At 36.1% G+C, this 18,703-nt stretch overlaps 1 protein-coding gene across 1 annotated transcript in view; it reads left to right on the top strand.

The window, feature by feature from the left end:
- Nucleotides 1-2,244: 2,244 nt before the first annotated feature.
- The window catches only part of aldh9a1b (aldehyde dehydrogenase 9 family, member A1b), a 27,833-nt gene continuing 11,374 nt past the window's right edge, over nucleotides 2,245-18,703 (top strand). Inside the window, exons 1-4 of the mRNA XM_061896905.1 lie at nucleotides 2,245-2,578; nucleotides 14,160-14,305; nucleotides 16,925-17,054; nucleotides 17,126-17,260. Coding sequence (XP_061752889.1) covers nucleotides 2,398-2,578; nucleotides 14,160-14,305; nucleotides 16,925-17,054; nucleotides 17,126-17,260 — 592 coding nt within the window. The 5' untranslated portion in view covers nucleotides 2,245-2,397. The remainder of the gene's footprint in view (nucleotides 2,579-14,159; nucleotides 14,306-16,924; nucleotides 17,055-17,125; nucleotides 17,261-18,703) is intronic.

The following is an 18,703-nucleotide window of genomic DNA, read 5'->3' as shown; positions in this document are numbered from 1 at the left end:
TTTTATTATTCACAGTTTGCTTTACAGTTATAGAATATTCTTATATGCTATAAGTGACCCAGACGTCTGAGATCAAAACTGGGAATATAATCACAGAGAAGGGGGAAAAAAACAGTCAGCTATTTTTAAGTTGAAGAAACAATATGATTAGGTCAGTGGTTCGTAGCCTTCTTGGAGGTACCGAACCCCACCAGTCTCGTATCGCATTCACCGAACCCTTCTTTGGTGAAAAAAAAAAAAAAAAAAAATTCTCAAATTCAATATGTTTGTTTTTTTACTGGTGCAAAAAATGAACCGTGCATGAACATCCTCTTGTTCAAAGAACAAAACCAACACAGTGCATGAACTCACAACAAATTACACACCTGCGAATCAGATGGAAAATTAGAGGGAACATTGTTTGGGGGTATCCATCATACGGCGATAGGGAAGAGTTTTTATTTACACGATGAGTCAGGTGTGTTTTGACCTCCGCCGAACCCCTGAGGCCGACTCACCGAACCCTTGGGGTTCGATCGAACCCAGGTTAAGAACCACTGGATTAGGTTATATATACATGCATATATTCTACATAAACAACGTATGAATACATTAGATATCTATATATCTTTTATAAATCTTATAGATGGGCAGCACCGTGGAAGAGGGGTTAGTGCGTCTGCCTCACAATACAAAGGTCCTGAGTAGTTCTGAGTTCAATCCCGGGCTTGGGATCTTTCTGTGTGGAGTTTGCATATGACTGCGTGGGTTCCCTCCGGGTACTCCTTCTTCCTCCCGCCTCTAAAGAGATGCACCTGGGGATAGGTTGATTGGCAACACTAAATGGTCCCTAGTGTGTGAATGTGAGTGTGAATGTTGTCTGTCTATCTGTGTTGGCCCTGCGATGAGTTGGCAACTTGTCCAGGGTGTAACCCGCCTTCCACCCGATTGTAGCTGAGATAAGCTCCAGCCCCCCCCCCTGCGACCCTGAAGGGAATAAGCTGTAGAAAATGGATTGATGGATGGATATCTTATAGACTGTATCTCTGTTGCTGCAGCAGCAGAGAGTTTATTCTGTCTTGACACTTTGTATTGAGATTTTCTATTACATTCTTCCCTTAAATGATCATGTTTACAGTGATTGTTTTACAAGTATTTTGTTATGTATGTCACTATGGATAAAAGTGTCTGCCAAATACTTCAACATAAAAATATATAAATACCTGAAAGTCTTGATATCAGCTAAAACCAACTATCTGTTTCACTGCATTCAGAATAAAACCAAATACTGTCTTACCCAACAATTTTTACTTAAAGACGTATTCCTTGTTACAATTATACTGTTAAGAAAGTGTTGTTTTATACTTTGCCGAAAATGAGAACGCATCAAAATCAGGGGCGGCTGGTGAATTTTGTTTTAGGTGGGGCTGAAATTTTGAAAACCAAACCCCTGTAGGCGGGGTCATCCTGCCCCAGAATGTATCTTTGTGATTTTCACAATCAGATATTGAAGATATTTTCTCCTTTTCAACTCTATGGTAATATTCTTTTCACAAAATACAACCAATAGTACGTTAATGTTAAATATTACTTGTGAAAAGTAATCCCCCGATTCCTATTTTAAAAAATCCGTTCATTAGAGCAGGAAAACGCGGAAAACAGCCCGGCATCTTTGATTTCTACCTGTCAACTGTCAGTTTAGGCGGCTCGCCGGCTCCTCATCACCACTTCAAGATGGCGGCCGAATTTCTCGCGTCACAGCAACCAATGCTGCGTCTACTAGTAACATGTATATGGACGTAAACTCATAAATGAAGAACAGAATTCTCAGAGTATTTTTAGGAACTAGAAAATAGGGTGGTAAAGTATAATTTTGAAGGACACTGGGCTAAATAACAGAGTTTAATTATTTGTTTTTCATAAAGTTATATTTGGTTTTCCTATTTCCTGCTCATAAAAATATCAACCAATCATCGGTTACGTTTTGCACGACGTATATCATATGTCCCGCCCGCCGGGTTAATTTGGGTGACGTAAACTCATAAAGTAGAAATAATGCAATTCTGACAGTATTTTTAGGATGGTAAAATATAATATTTATATAACAGAATATTTATAGTTTTTTTAATGTAGTCGCTAAATGAACGTCGGTATAGTCTGTTTACGTACATTTAAAGTTACGGTTGCAATCTGCCATAAAACCAAAGATGAACAACGTAAACACAACAACTTGTGTTTCATGTTATGAGAAGTTATTCCCTAAAACACGTGCATGAAAAATGATCGATAACAGGAAGTGCAATTACGTCACGTGAAACATGCCCGGTTGTATTTTTGATAGCGTTAGTTGGAGCAAAAGCGTTCCCACCGGGACTGTTTGTGCGCTTTGACCGTAGTTGGACGCAACTCACGTAGAAAATGTTCCAGACGCTCGCTGGGCTCCTCCTGCGACAGCCCGCAGCTGTTTCACGGTCTGCCGCTGTGCGGAGCCTCTCCTCGGGCACCCTGAACGTCACTGCACCGCTCAACTTCTGGGGAGGAAAAAGGAGGACGAGCAGAGAAGAGGGCAATGGGGAAAACGTATACGAGCCTGCAACAGGTAACACTTGTCTATTTGGTGTACAAAGAAACATACTACTTACTAAATGTGCAGTTTGCTGGTGTGCTTTGGAAGGAGGATACATTTTAATTGCCAATTGGCGTGCCAAAGTGTGGACTTTTCATTTTTTACGAGTGGAAACCATAAACATGTAATCAAGCTCATAAAACAGGCAAACACATTGTCTATTTGGTGTTGAAAAAAACATACTGTTTACTTAATGTGTGGTTTTCTGGTGTGCTTTGGAAGAAGGATACATTTTAATTGCCAATTGGCGTGCCAAAGTGTAGACTTTTGTTTTTTTTTATGAGTGGAAACCAAACACATCTAAACAAGATCATAAAAACACACCAACACATTGTCTGTTTGGTGCAGAAAAAAACATACAATTTACTTAATGTGTGGTTTGCTGGTGTGCTTTGGAAGGAAGATAGATTTGAATTGCCAATTGGAGTGCCAAAGTGTGGAGTTTTCATTTTTTACGAGTGGAAACCAAACACATCTAAAGCTCATAAAAACACGCAAACATATTGTCTGTTTGGTGTAGAAAAAACATTATACTTACTTAATGTGTGGTTTGGCAGGAGGATACATTTTAATTGCCAATTAGAGTGCCAAAGTGTAGACTTTTTGTTTTTTAGGACTGGAAACCAAACACATCTAAACAAGCTCATAAAAACACGCAAACATATTGTCTGTTTGGTGTAGGAAAAACAAACTACTTATTTAATGTGTGGTTTGGCAGGAGGGTACATTTTAATTGCCAATTGGAGTGCCAAAGTGTGGACTTTTCGTTTTTTTACGAGTGGAAATCAAAAACATCTAAACAAGCTCATAAAAAACACACAAACACTTTGTCTGTTTAGTGTAAAAAAAATCATATTTACTTAATGTGCAGTTTGCTGGTGTGCTTTGGAAGGAGGATACATTTCAATTGCCAATTGGCGTGCCAAAGTGTGGACTTTTCATTTTTTACGAGTGGAAACCAAACACATCTAAACAAGCTCATAAAAACACGCAAGCATATTGTCTGTTTGGTGTAGAAAAAGCATTATACTTACTTAATGTGTGGTTTGGCAGGAGGATACATTTTAATTGCCAATTAGAGGGCCAAAGTGTAGACTTTTTGTTTTTTAGGACTGGAAACCAAACACATCTAAACAAGCTCATAAAAACACGCAAACATATTGTGTGTTTGGTGTAGAAAAAGCATTATACTTACTTAATGTGTGGTTTGGCAGGAGGATACATCTTAATTGCCAATTAGAGGGCCAAAGTGTAGACTTTTTGTTTTTTAGGACTGGAAACCAAACACATCTAAACAAGCTCATAAAAACACGCAAACATATTGTCTGTTTGGTGTAGGAAAAACAAACTACTTACTTAATGTGTGGTTTGGCAGGAGGGTACATTTTAATTGCCAATTGGAGTGCCAAAGTGTGGACTTTTCGTTTTTTTACGAGTGGAAACCAAAAACATCTAAACAAGCTCATAAAAACACGCAAACACTTTGTCTGTTTAGTGTAAAAAAATACTATTGACTTAATGTGCAGTTTGCTGGTGTGCTTTGGAAGGAAGATACATTTTAATTGCCAATTGGAGTGCCAAAGTGTGGACTTTTCATTTTTTACGAGTGGAAACCAAACACATCTAAACAAGCTCATAAAAACACGCAAACATATTGTGTGTTTGGTGTAGAAAAAGCATTATACTTACTTAATGTGTGGTTTGGCAGGAGGATACATCTTAATTGCCAATTAGAGGGCCAAAGTGTAGACTTTTTGTTTTTTTAGGACTGGAAACCAAACACATCTAAACAAGCTCATAAAAACACGCAAACATATTGTCTGTTTGGTGTAGGAAAAACAAACTACTTACTTAATGTGTGGTTTGGCAGGAGGGTACATTTTAATTGCCAATTGGAGTGCCAAAGTGTGGACTTTTCATTTTTTACAAGTGGAAACCAAACACATTGGTGTGTTTTACTCTCCCTTATTTATGCGAGTATGTGTGGGATTGACCCGGTCATGAACAAGGTGATGATCCAAAATGACACAGGCAAATATTCTACAGACTGGCTAAAAAAAAAAAAAAAAATGTTTTGCAACACCCGGTCTAAAGTCCAATGTCAGTGGGACTTTTTTTTTTTTTTTTTACAAGTTTACTGTTATAAAGGAGAGTGGGTCAAAAAGATTGTGCACATCATGTGAAAGACTGATGATGTCATCCTAAAGGGGTTTCTATAAGGACCCTTTTGGCATAGTTGTATATAATACAAACAAAATAGTTTTTAAGGCCTCGTGTATTTTTCATGGTCCCTTTTAATCTTCAAAGTTGTCATATTAGAGGGACTCTAAATCTCAAACCCACCTCAGAAAACACCAAAATGACAACATTAAAATACAGTAGTGTAGTAGACCTAAGTATTCATTAAGTACCACCATAATGACAACATTAAATACAGTAGTGTAGTAGACCTAAGTATTCATTACGTACTACCATAATGACAACATTAAAATACAGTACTTTAGTGGACCTAAGTATTAATTAAAAACAAGGAAGAGGTTTTATTTAACAAGTATATTTAATATTTTTGAACAGTACCACTGCGTTTTAATATTGTATATCTGTACCATAGTTTGAGAATCACTGCTCTAAATTATGCATAGGTGTGAATACTTATCTACTGTATATGATTCCTGTGATTGGCTGGCTACAAACAAATACAATGTTGAAACAACATGCTTTTTGATGACGTTTAATCAATGACAGTTTCGGACGTTGATTTGACATTGAAATTTGGTCATTTCGCAACCGATAGTCTACAATATAAATACAACATTGAAACAACATGCTTTTTGACGACGTTGATTTGACATTGAATTTTGGTCATTTCCCAACCAATATTCTACAACACAAATAAGACGTTGAAACAACACGCTTTTTGACAATGTTTAATCAACGTTGGGCTCTGGCATTGATTTGACATTGAAATTTGGTCATTTCCCAACCAATATTCTACAATATAGACAACGTTGAAACAACATGATTTTTGACTATGTTGATTCAAAATTGAATCAATGTTGGGTTTTGACGTTGATTTGACCATTGAAATGTGGTCATTTTCCCACCAATATTCCACAACACAAATACAACATTAAAACAACATACTTTTTGACAACGTTCAATCAATGTTGGGTTCTGATGTTGATTTGACATTGAAATTTGGTCATTTCGCAACCGATATTTTACATTACAGACACAAAGTTGAAACAACATGCTTTTTGACGACGTTGATTTAACATTGAATCAATGTTGGGTTTTGACGTTGATTTGACGATTGAATTTGGGTCATTTCCCAACCAATATTCTACAAAACAAATACAACGTTGAAACAACATACATTTTGACAGGTTCTGACGTTCATTTGACATTGAAATTTGGTCGTTTCGCAACCGATATTCTACAACACAAATACAACGTTGAAACAACATGCTTTTTGACAACATTTATTTGACATTGAATTTTGGTCATTTCCCAACCGATATTTTAAAATACAGACACAACATTGAAACAACATGCTTTTTGATGACGTTGATTCAACATTGAATCAATGTTGGGTTTTGACGTTGATTTGACCATTGAAATTTGGTAATTTCCCGACCAATATTCTACAATATAGACAACGTTGAAACAACATGCTTTTTGACAACGTTGATTTGACATTGAAATTTGGTCATTAGCCAACCAATATTCTACAACACAAATACAACGTTGAAACAACATGATTTTTGACTATGTTGATTTAATATTGAATCAATGTTGGGTTTTGACGTTGATTTGACCATTGAAATGTGGTCATTTTCCCACCAATATTCCACAACACAAATACAACATTGAAACAACATACTTTTTGACAACGTTCAATCTTGGGTTCTGATGTTGATTTGACATTGAAATTTGGTCATTTCGCAACCGATATTTTACAATACAGACACAACGTTGAAACAACATGCTTTTTGACGACATTGATTTAACATTGAATCAATGTTGGGTTTTGACATTAATTTAACGATTGAATTTGTTCATTTCCCAACCAATATTCTACAAAACAAATACAACGTTGAACAACATACATTTTGACAGGTTCTGACGTTCATTTGTCGTTGAAATTTGGTCGTTTCGCAACCGATATTCTACAACACAAATACAACGTTGAAACAACATGCTTTTTGACAACGTTTATTTGACATTGAATTTTGGTCATTTACCAACCGATATTCTAAAATACAGACACAACATTGAAACAACATGCTTTTTGATGACGTTGATTCAACATTGAATCAATGTTGGGTTTTGACGTTGATTTGACCATTGAAATTTGGTAATTTCCCGACCAATATTCTACAATATAGACAACATTGAAACAACATGCTTCTTGACAACGTTGATTTGACATTGAAATTTGGTCATTACCCAACCAATATTCTACAACACAAATACAACGTTGAAACAACATGATTTTTGACTATGTTGATTTAATATTGAATCAATGTTGGGTTTTGACGTTGATTTGACCATTGAAATGTGGTCATTTTCCCACCAATATTCCACAACACAAATACAACATTGAAACAACATACTTTTTGACAACGTTCAATCAATGCTGGGTTCTGATGTTGATTTGACATTGAAATTTGGTCATTTCGCAACCGATATTTTACAATACAGACACAACGTTGAAACCGATATTTTACAATACAGACACAACGTTGAAACAACATACTTTTTGACGACGTTGATTTAACATTGAATCAATGTTGGGTTTTGACATTGATTTAACGATTGAATTTGTTCATTTCCCAACCAATATTCTACAAAACAAATACAACGTTGAAACAACATACATTTTGACAGGTTCTGACGTTCATTTGACATTGAAATTTGGTCGTTTCGCAACCGATATTCTACAACACAAATACAACGTTGAAACAACATGCTTTTTGACAACATTTATTTGACATTGAATTTTGGTCATTTCCCAACCGATATTTTAAAATACAGACACAACATTGAAACAACATGCTTTTTGATGACGTTGATTCAACATTGAATCAATGTTGGGTTTTGACGTTGATTTGACCATTGAAATTTGGTAATTTCCCGACCAATATTCTACAATATAGACAACGTTGAAACAACATGCTTTTTGACAACGTTGATTTGACATTGAAATTTGGTCATTAGCCAACCAATATTCTACAACACAAATACAACGTTGAAACAACATGATTTTTGACTATGTTGATTTAATATTGAATCAATGTTGGGTTTTGACGTTGATTTGACCATTGAAATGTGGTCATTTTCCCACCAATATTCCACAACACAAATACAACATTGAAACAACATACTTTTTGACAACGTTCAATCAATCTTGGGTTCTGATGTTGATTTGACATTGAAATTTGGTCATTTCGCAACCGATATTTTACAATACAGACACAACGTTGAAACAACATGCTTTTTGACGACGTTGATTTAACATTGAATCAATGTTGGGTTTCGACATTAATTTAACGATTGAATTTGTTCATTTCCCAACCAATATTCTACAAAACAAATACAACGTTGAAACAACATACATTTTGACAGGTTCTGACGTTCATTTGTCGTTGAAATTTGGTCGTTTCGCAACCGATATTCTACAACACAAATACAACGTTGAAACAACATGCTTTTTGACAACGTTTATTTGACATTGATTTTGGTCATTTCCCAACCGATATTCTAAAATACAGACACAACGTTGAAACAACATGCTTTTTGATGACGTTGATTCAACATTGAGTCAATGTTGGGTTTTGACGTTGATTTGACCATTGAAATTTGGTCATTTCCCGACCAATATTCTACAATATAGACAACGTTGAAACAACATGCTTTTTGACAACGTTGATTTGACATTGAAATTTGGTCATTAGCCAACCAATATTCTACAACACAAATACAACGTTGAAACAACATGATTTTTGACTATGTTGATTTAATATTGAATCAATGTTGGGTTTTGACGTTGATTTGACCATTGAAATGTGGTCATTTTCCCACCAATATTCCACAACACAAATACAACATTGAAACAACATACTTTTTGACAACGTTCAATCAATCTTGGGTTCTGATGTTGATTTGACATTGAAATTTGGTCATTTCGCAACCGATATTTTACAATACAGACACAACGTTGAAACAACATGCTTTTTGACGACGTTGATTTAACATTGAATCAATGTTGGGTTTCGACATTAATTTAACGATTGAATTTGTTCATTTCCCAACCAATATTCTACAAAACAAATACAACGTTGAAACAACATACATTTTGACAGGTTCTGACGTTCATTTGTCGTTGAAATTTGGTCGTTTCGCAACCGATATTCTACAACACAAATACAACGTTGAAACAACATGCTTTTTGACAACGTTTATTTGACATTGATTTTGGTCATTTCCCAACCGATATTCTAAAATACAGACACAACGTTGAAACAACATGCTTTTTGATGACGTTGATTCAACATTGAGTCAATGTTGGGTTTTGACGTTGATTTGACCATTGAAATTTGGTCATTTCCCGACCAATATTCTACAATATAGACAACGTTGAAACAACATGCTTTTTGACAACGTTGATTTGACATTGAAATTTGGTCATTAGCCAACCAATATTCTACAACACAAATACAACGTTGAAACAACATGATTTTTGACTATGTTGATTTAATATTGAATCAATGTTGGGTTTTGACGTTGATTTGACCATTGAAATGTGGTCATTTTCCCACCAATATTCCACAACACAAATACAACATTGAAACAACATACTTTTTGACAACGTTCAATCAATCTTGGGTTCTGATGTTGATTTGACATTGAAATTTGGTCATTTCGCAGCCGATATTTTACAATACAGACACAACGTTGAAACAACATGCTTTTTGACGACATTGATTTAACATTGAATCAATGTTGGGTTTTGACATTAATTTAACGATTGAATTTGTTCATTTCCCAACCAATATTCTACAAAACAAATACAACGTTGAAACAACATACATTTTGACAGGTTCTGACGTTCATTTGTCGTTGAAATTTGGTCGTTTCGCAACCGATATTCTACAACACAAATACAACGTTGAAACAACATGCTTTTTGACAACGTTTATTTGACATTGATTTTGGTCATTTCCCAACCGATATTCTAAAATACAGACACAACGTTGAAACAACATGCTTTTTGATGACGTTGATTCAACATTGAGTCAATGTTGGGTTTTGACGTTGATTTGACCATTTGAAATTTGGTCATTTCCCGACCAATATTCTACAATATAGACAACGTTGAAACAACATGCTTTTTGACAACGTTGATTTGACATTGAAATTTGGTCATTAGCCAACCAATATTCTACAACACAAATACAACGTTGAAACAACATGATTTTTGACTATGTTGATTTAATATTGAATCAATGTTGGGTTTTGACGTTGATTTGACCATTGAAATGTGGTCATTTTCCCACCAATATTCCACAACACAAATACAACATTGAAACAACATACTTTTTGACAACGTTCAATCAATCTTGGGTTCTGATGTTGATTTGACATTGAAATTTGGTCATTTCGCAACCGATATTTTACAATACAGACACAACGTTGAAACAACATGCTTTTTGACGACGTTGATTTAACATTGAATCAATGTTGGGTTTTGACATTAATTTAACGATTGAATTTGTTCATTTCCCAACCAATATTCTACAAAACAAATACAACGTTGAAACAACATACATTTTGACAGGTTCTGACGTTCATTTGTCGTTGAAATTTGGTCGTTTCGCAACCGATATTCTACAACACAAATACAACGTTGAAACAACATGCTTTTTGACAACGTTTATTTGACATTGATTTTGGTCATTTCCCAACCGATATTCTAAAATACAGACACAACGTTGAAACAACATGCTTTTTGATGACGTTGATTCAACATTGAGTCAATGTTGGGTTTTGACGTTGATTTGACCATTGAAATTTGGTCATTTCCCGACCAATATTCTACAATATAGACAACGTTGAAACAACATGCTTTTTGACAACGTTGATTTGACATTGAAATTTGGTCATTAGCCAACCAATATTCTACAACACAAATACAACGTTGAAACAACATGATTTTTGACTATGTTGATTTAATATTGAATCAATGTTGGGTTTTGACGTTGATTTGACCATTGAAATGTGGTCATTTTCCCACCAATATTCCACAACACAAATACAACATTGAAACAACATACTTTTTGACAACGTTCAATCAATCTTGGGTTCTGATGTTGATTTGACATTGAAATTTGGTCATTTCGCAACCGATATTTTACAATACAGACACAACGTTGAAACAACATGCTTTTTGACGACATTGATTTAACATTGAATCAATGTTGGGTTTTGACATTAATTTAACGATTGAATTTGTTCATTTCCCAACCAATATTCTACAAAACAAATACAACGTTGAAACAACATACATTTTGACAGGTTCTGACGTTCATTTGTTGTTGAAATTTGGTCGTTTCGCAACCGATATTCTACAACACAAATACAAGGTTGAAACAACATGCTTTTTGACGTTTATTTGACATTGAATTTTGGTCATTTCCCAACCGATGTTCTAAAATACAGACACAACGTTGAAACAACATGCTTTTTGATGACGTTGATTCAACATTGAGTCAATGTTGGGTTTTGACGTTGATTTGACCATTGAAATTTGGTCATTTCCCGACCAATATTCTACAATATAGACAACGTTGAAACAACATGCTTTTTGACAACGTTGATTTGACATTGAAATTTGGTCATTAGCCAACCAATATTCTACAACACAAATACAACGTTGAAACAACATGATTTTTGACTATGTTGATTTAATATTGAATCAATGTTGGGTTTTGACGTTGATTTGACCATTGAAATGTGGTCATTTTCCCACCAATATTCCACAACACAAATACAACATTGAAACAACATACTTTTTGACAACGTTCAATCAATCTTGGGTTCTGATGTTGATTTGACATTGAAATTTGGTCATTTCGCAACCGATATTTTACAATACAGACACAACGTTGAAACAACATGCTTTTTGACGACATTGATTTAACATTGAATCAATGTTGGGTTTTGACATTAATTTAACGATTGAATTTGTTCATTTCCCAACCAATATTCTACAAAACAAATACAACGTTGAAACAACATACATTTTGACAGGTTCTGACGTTCATTTGTCGTTGAAATTTGGTCGTTTCGCAACCGATATTCTACAACACAAATACAAGGTTGAAACAACATGCTTTTTGACGTTTATTTGACATTGAATTTTGGTCATTTCCCAACCGATGTTCTAAAATACAGACACAACGTTGAAACAACATGCTTTTTGATGACGTTGATTCAACATTGAGTCAATGTTGGGTTTTGACGTTGATTTGACCATTGAAATTTGGTCATTTCCCGACCAATATTCTACAATATAGACAACGTTGAAACAACATGCTTTTTGACAACGTTGATTTGACATTGAAATTTGGTCATTAGCCAACCAATATTCTACAACACAAATACAACGTTGAAACAACATGATTTTTGACTATGTTGATTTAATATTGAATCAATGTTGGGTTTTGACGTTGATCTGACCATTCAAATGTGGTAATTTTCCCACCAATATTCCACAACACAAATACAACATTGAAACAACATACTTTTTGACAACGTTCAATCAATGTTGGGTTCTGATGTTGATTTGACATTGAAATTTGGTCATTTCGCAACCGATATTTTAGATTACAGACACTACGTTGAAACAACATGCTTTTTGACGACGTTGATTTAACATTCAATCAATGTTGGGTTTTGACATTAATTTAACGATTGAATTTGTTCATTTCCCAACCAATATTCTACAAAACAAATACAACGTTGAACAACATACATTTTGACAGGTTCTGACGTTTATTTGTCGTTGAAATTTGGTCGTTTCGCAACCGATATTCTACAACACAAATACAACGTTGAAACAACATGCTTTTTGACAACGTTTATTTGACATTGATTATGGTCATTTCCCAACCGATATTCTAAAATACAGACACAACGTTGAAACAACATGCTTTTTGATGACGTTGATTCAACATTGAGTCAATGTTGGGTTTTGACGTTGATTTGACCATTGAAATTTGGTAATTTCCCGACCAATATTCTACAATATAGACAACGTTGAAACAACATGCTTTTTGACAACGTTGATTTGACATTGAAATTTGCTCATTACCTAACCAATATTCTACAACACAAATACAACGTTGAAACAACATGATTTTTGACTATGTTGATTTAATAATGAATCAATGTTGGGTTCTGACGTTGATTTGACCATTGAAATGTGGTCATTTTCCCACCAATATTCCACAACACAAATACAACATTGAAACAACATACTTTTTGACAACGTTCAATCAATGCTGGGTTCTGATGTTGATTTGACATTGAAATTTGGTCATTTCGCAACCGATATTTTACAATACAGACACAACGTTGAAACCGATATTTTACAATACAGACACAACGTTGAAACAACATACTTTTTGACGACGTTGATTTAACATTGAATCAATGTTGGGTTTTGACATTGATTTAACGATTGAATTTGTTCATTTCCCAACCAATATTCTACAAAACAAATACAACGTTGAAACAACATACATTTTGACAGGTTCTGACGTTCATTTGTCGTTGAAATTTGGTCGTTTCGCAACCGATATTCTACAACACAAATACAAGGTTGAAACAACATGCTTTTTGACGTTTATTTGACATTGAATTTTGGTCATTTCCCAACCGATGTTCTAAAATACAGACACAACGTTGAAACAACATGCTTTTTGATGACGTTGATTCAACATTGAATCAATGTTGGGTTTTGACGTTGATTTGACCATTGAAATTTGGTCATTTCCCCACCAGTATTCTACAACACGAATACAACGTCGGAACAACATACATTCTGAAGACGTTTAATCAATGACAGGTTCTGACGTTGATTTGACATTAAATTTTGGTTGTTTTCCAACCAATATTGTACAACACAAATACAACGTTGAAACAACATACTTTTTGACGACGTTCAATCAATGACAGGTTCTGATGTTGATTTGACATTGAAATTTGGTCATTTCGCAACTGAACTTCTACTATACAGACACAACATTGAAACAAAATGCTTTTTTACGAGGTTGATTTAACATTGAAATGTGGTCATTTCCCAACAGATGTGTAAAAAATGAGTTAAGACGCAGAGTTGGGACAAAAACAAGCCGCGTTCACAGACAGTGATATTATATTGTGCTGAAGGGCCACCAGGTTGAATTTAACTGTGGCGGGCCACCACAAATACATGCATTCATGGGGGAAAGACTGGGAACAAATAAGGCTCATTACCTTATTTGTGCAGGGCGCGTCCTGTGCAGGCTGGAGCCATGTGGGCCCTCGGACGTGGACCGGGCCGTGGAGGCGGCCAAGACGGCCGTTGGCCCCTGGAGTAGGATGTCTGGGATGGAGAGGGCAAAGGTCATGATAGAAGCGGCACGTATCATCGAGGTGAGCATCATTTTTCAATTATTGCAACGTCTGTCCTGGCGCTTTAAGGAGGACGTGACTTCCATCGATCACTTTACTGAGCAGAAGGGACTTAGTCAGTGATGCGTTTACAGCCCCAAAAAAAGTGGGACAAGTCCAACACCACACATAATGTGTCATTCCAGGTGGTTACACTCTGATTTACCAGTCAAATGTGCGCTTCTTCTACTGTCATTTATTAACAATCTTAATTTATAAATATTCATCGTGAAATGTTGTTATTATGTTAAAGAAATACTAATAAATATATATATTTTACAAACAAAATTGAAGTAATGTACACATGATCCCATGCTTACATCTCATTGTGCAAAATGTGAATGTTTTACTGGGAACTAAATGCGATATCTGAAAGGAAAATAATTTTTCCAAAGCAGGACCCACACCCAGACATACAATACTAGTCCACAACTCATGAAAAAACACTATTTTTTGTTATTGTCATTGTAAATGGGCCAAAACACTTATTAGAAATATTAGAAAACTAGAAAATTCCCGCGGAAAGATGGGCCTGCTATCTGTGCCCTGGACCTCTGGCCGGGGGTCATCGGAAGCTGCCGTGCTTTGAAGATGGTGCCAAGTGTCCTAATCCGTGAGTTTTAGGTGTAACTGTACAAAATGAGCTACAGAGCTACCGCAAATTAAAATGCTAACACTTAGCATGTGTGCAAACATTGGCATGCTAACAGTTACCATGTCTCACATTTCAAGTAACACAGCTGTAACGTGTATGGCTGCGGAAATAGAGAAAAAAGTGTAAAATTTGATCTAAAAGTTAGCATGCTTAAGTTAGCTTGCTAGCATGCTATCATTTGCATGCTAACAGTTAACAAGTGTCAGGTACCAAGTTGTATGACGGGTAAACAGGTTCAAAACTAGCTCAAACAGTTAGCATGCAAAATTTAGCATGCTAGCATGCTAATTTTAGCATGCTAGCAAGCTAACGTTCGTAGTCTATCAGTTAGCATGTGTCACATAAAAAGTTATATGACAGTGAGGTAAACGGCTGTGTAGTTAGAGAAAAAACCCCAAAGTGAGCTAAAAAGTTAGCATGTTAATGTTAGTATGCTAGCTTGCTAACAGTTAACAAGTGTCACATGTCAAGTGATATGACGCCAAGGTAAATGGTTGCAAAATTAGCTCAAAAAGCTAGTACTTTACTGTTGGCATGTTAGCATGCTAACGTAAACAAGCTAACAGTTGGCATGTTTCACATTCCAAGTTATATGACTCTAAGGCATATTTGCCAACCTTGAGACCTCCGATTTAGGGGGTGAGGGGCGTGGTCGGGGGTGGGCGGGGGGCGTGGTTGGGGGCGTGGTTAAGAGGGCAGGAGTATATTTACAGCTAGAATTCACCAAGTCAAATATTTCATATATATATATATATATATATGTAAAGAAATACTTGACTTTCAGTGAATTCTGGCTATATATATATATATACATATATATATATATAAATAAATGATAAATGGGTTGTACTTGTATAGCGCTTTTCTACCTTGAAGGTACTCAAAGCGCTTTGACACTACTTCCACATTTACCCATTCACACACACATTCACACACTGATGGAGGGAGCTGCCATGCAAGGCGCCAACCAGAACCCATCAGGAGCAAGGGTGAAGTGTCTTGCTCAGGACACAACGGACGTGACGAGGTTGGTACTAGGTGGGATTTGAACCCGGGACCCTCGGGTTGCGCACGGCCACTCTCCCACTGCGCCACGCCGTCCCTATATATATATATATATATATATATATATATATATATATATATATATATATATATATATATATATATATATATATATATATATATATATATAATATATATATATATATATATAAGAAATACTTGAATATTAGTGTTCATTTATTTACACATATACACACACACAGCACTCATCTACTCATTGTTGAGTTAAGGGTTGAATTGTCCATCCTTGTTCTATTCTCTGTCACTATTTTTCTAACCATATGCATGTACAGTAGATGGCAGTATTGTCCTGTTTAAGAGTGTCACAACATTGCTGTTTACGGCAGACGAACTGCTTTACGGTAGACGAAAACGTGACTGCTGTTGTTGTGTGTTGTTACCGCGCTGGGAGGACGTTGATGAAACTGCCTAACAATAAACCCACATAAGAAACCCAAGAACTCGCCCTCGATCATCAGTTATAACAATATTGGGCAGGCACGCTGTTTATATCGTGGGAAAGCGGAAGTGAAAACAGGCTGTCCTCACTCAAGTCCCCGCCTCCAGCTCCGCCTGAATTTCGGGAGTCTCCCGGAAAATGTGTGAGGGTTGGCAAGTATGCTCTAAGGTTTTATGGCTGCGGAATTAGAGAAAAAAAACAGAGTGAGCTAAATAGTTAGCATGTCAATGTTAGTATGCTATCATGCTAACATTAGCATAATAGGGTAAATGGTTGCAAAATTTGCTCAGAAAAGCTCACACTTTAAACAGGCTAACAGTTGGCATGTTTCACATTCCAAGTTATATGACTCTTTAAGTTTTATGGCTAATTTATCATCACAATATGTGTGTGGTTTGTTGACTGGTTTTTCCACGCACAGAACAGGAGAGAAGAGATCGCCCGTATGGAGGTGGTCAACAACGGGAAGTCCATCACAGAGGCCCGTCTGGACGTGGACTCTGGCAGACTGTGTGTGGAGTACTACGCTGGACTGGCCTGCGGTCTGGCTGGTGGGTGCACGCGGTATGACACCGTCACATCATATTGGAAGAATATCAGTTGTTTTTTTATACCTGCGCAGGTCAGCATGTGCAGTTGCCAGGCGGCTCGTTTGCCTACACGCGGAGGGAACCTCTGGGGGTGTGCGTCGGCATCGGGGCTTGGAATTACCCCTTCCAGATCGCCACGTGGAAGTCAGCCCCGGCGCTGGCGTGCGGTACGGTGAAACTGGCCAGATAAAAAACAAAGAAAACTGGAAGGGGGGAAACACTACACCCTAATCACCATAAAAACTAAAACAATGTTCCTCACCCATGTTGTTCCTGTGGATGTGGAGAGAAATTGTAATTACTGTAATGACTAAATAACATAGTGACTGAAACAGACAAAGTAATGTGTGAATAATGTCAATAAGTAGATGAACTATCTGTGGCTGTGAAGTGAACACTAGTACGGGTATAAATACTGTCAAAGTAGGCTCACCCATGTGGTTCCTGTGGATGTGAACACAAGTTGTAATTACTGTAGTGACTGAAACAGACAAAGTAATGTGTAAATAATTTCAATAACTAGATTAACTATTTGTGGCTGTGAAGTGAACACTAGTAAGATTGCAAATACTGTACAGAGTAGGCTCATCCATGTGGTTCCTGTGGATGTGAACACAAGTTGTAATTACAATAGTGACTGAAACAGACAAAGTAATGTGTAAATAATGTCAATAAGTAGATGAAATATCTGTGGCTGTGAAGTGAACACTAGTAAGGTTGTAAATACTGTACAGAGTAGGCTCACCCATGTGGTTCCTGTGGATGTGAACGCAATTACTGGAGTGACTAAATAACATAGTGACTGAAACAGACAAACTAACGTGTGAATAATGTCAATAAGTAGATGAACCATCTGTGGCTGTGAAGTGAACACTAGTAAGGTTGTAAATACTGTCAAAATAGGCTCACCCATGTGGTTCCTGTGGATGTGAACACAAGTTGTAATTACTGTAATGACTAAATAACAGTGACTAAAACAGACAAAATAATGTGTGAATAATGTGTGAATAATGTTAATAAGTAGATGAACTATCCGTGGGTGTGAAGTGAACACTAGTAAGGTTGTAAATGCTGTATAGAGTTGGCTCACCCATGTGGTTCCTGTGGATGTGAACACAAGTTGTAATTACTGTAATGACTAAATAACACAGTGATTGAAAAAACAAAGTAATGTGTGAATAATGTCAATAAGTAGATGAACAATCTGTGGCTGTGAAGTGAACACTAGTAAGGTTGTAAATACTGTACAGAGAAGGCTCACCCATGTGGTTCCTGTGGATGTGAAAACAAGTTGTAATTACTGTAGTGACTTAATAACAGTGACTGAAACATACAAAATAATGTCAATAAGTAGATAAACTATCCGTGGCTTTGAAGTGAACACTAGTAAGGTTGTAAATACTTTCAATGTAGGCCCACCCATGTGGTTCCTGTGGATGCGAAAACAAGTTGTAATTACTGTTTATAATCAGAGTTTCTGTTTTGTTATAATTTATCTGGAGGGAATTTGAGGACAACCAGAATTGGATACACAGTGAATTTCTGGATCATTGAAGGAGCATAGGAATGATATGAACCATTTTTAAAACGACTGATCAAACTACCAAGCG

This window comes from Nerophis ophidion, linkage group LG04 (assembly GCF_033978795.1).
Source record: "Nerophis ophidion isolate RoL-2023_Sa linkage group LG04, RoL_Noph_v1.0, whole genome shotgun sequence".
Classification (NCBI taxonomy): Eukaryota; Metazoa; Chordata; class Actinopteri; order Syngnathiformes; family Syngnathidae; genus Nerophis; species Nerophis ophidion.
This window is presented reverse-complemented; position numbering and strand designations above follow the sequence as displayed.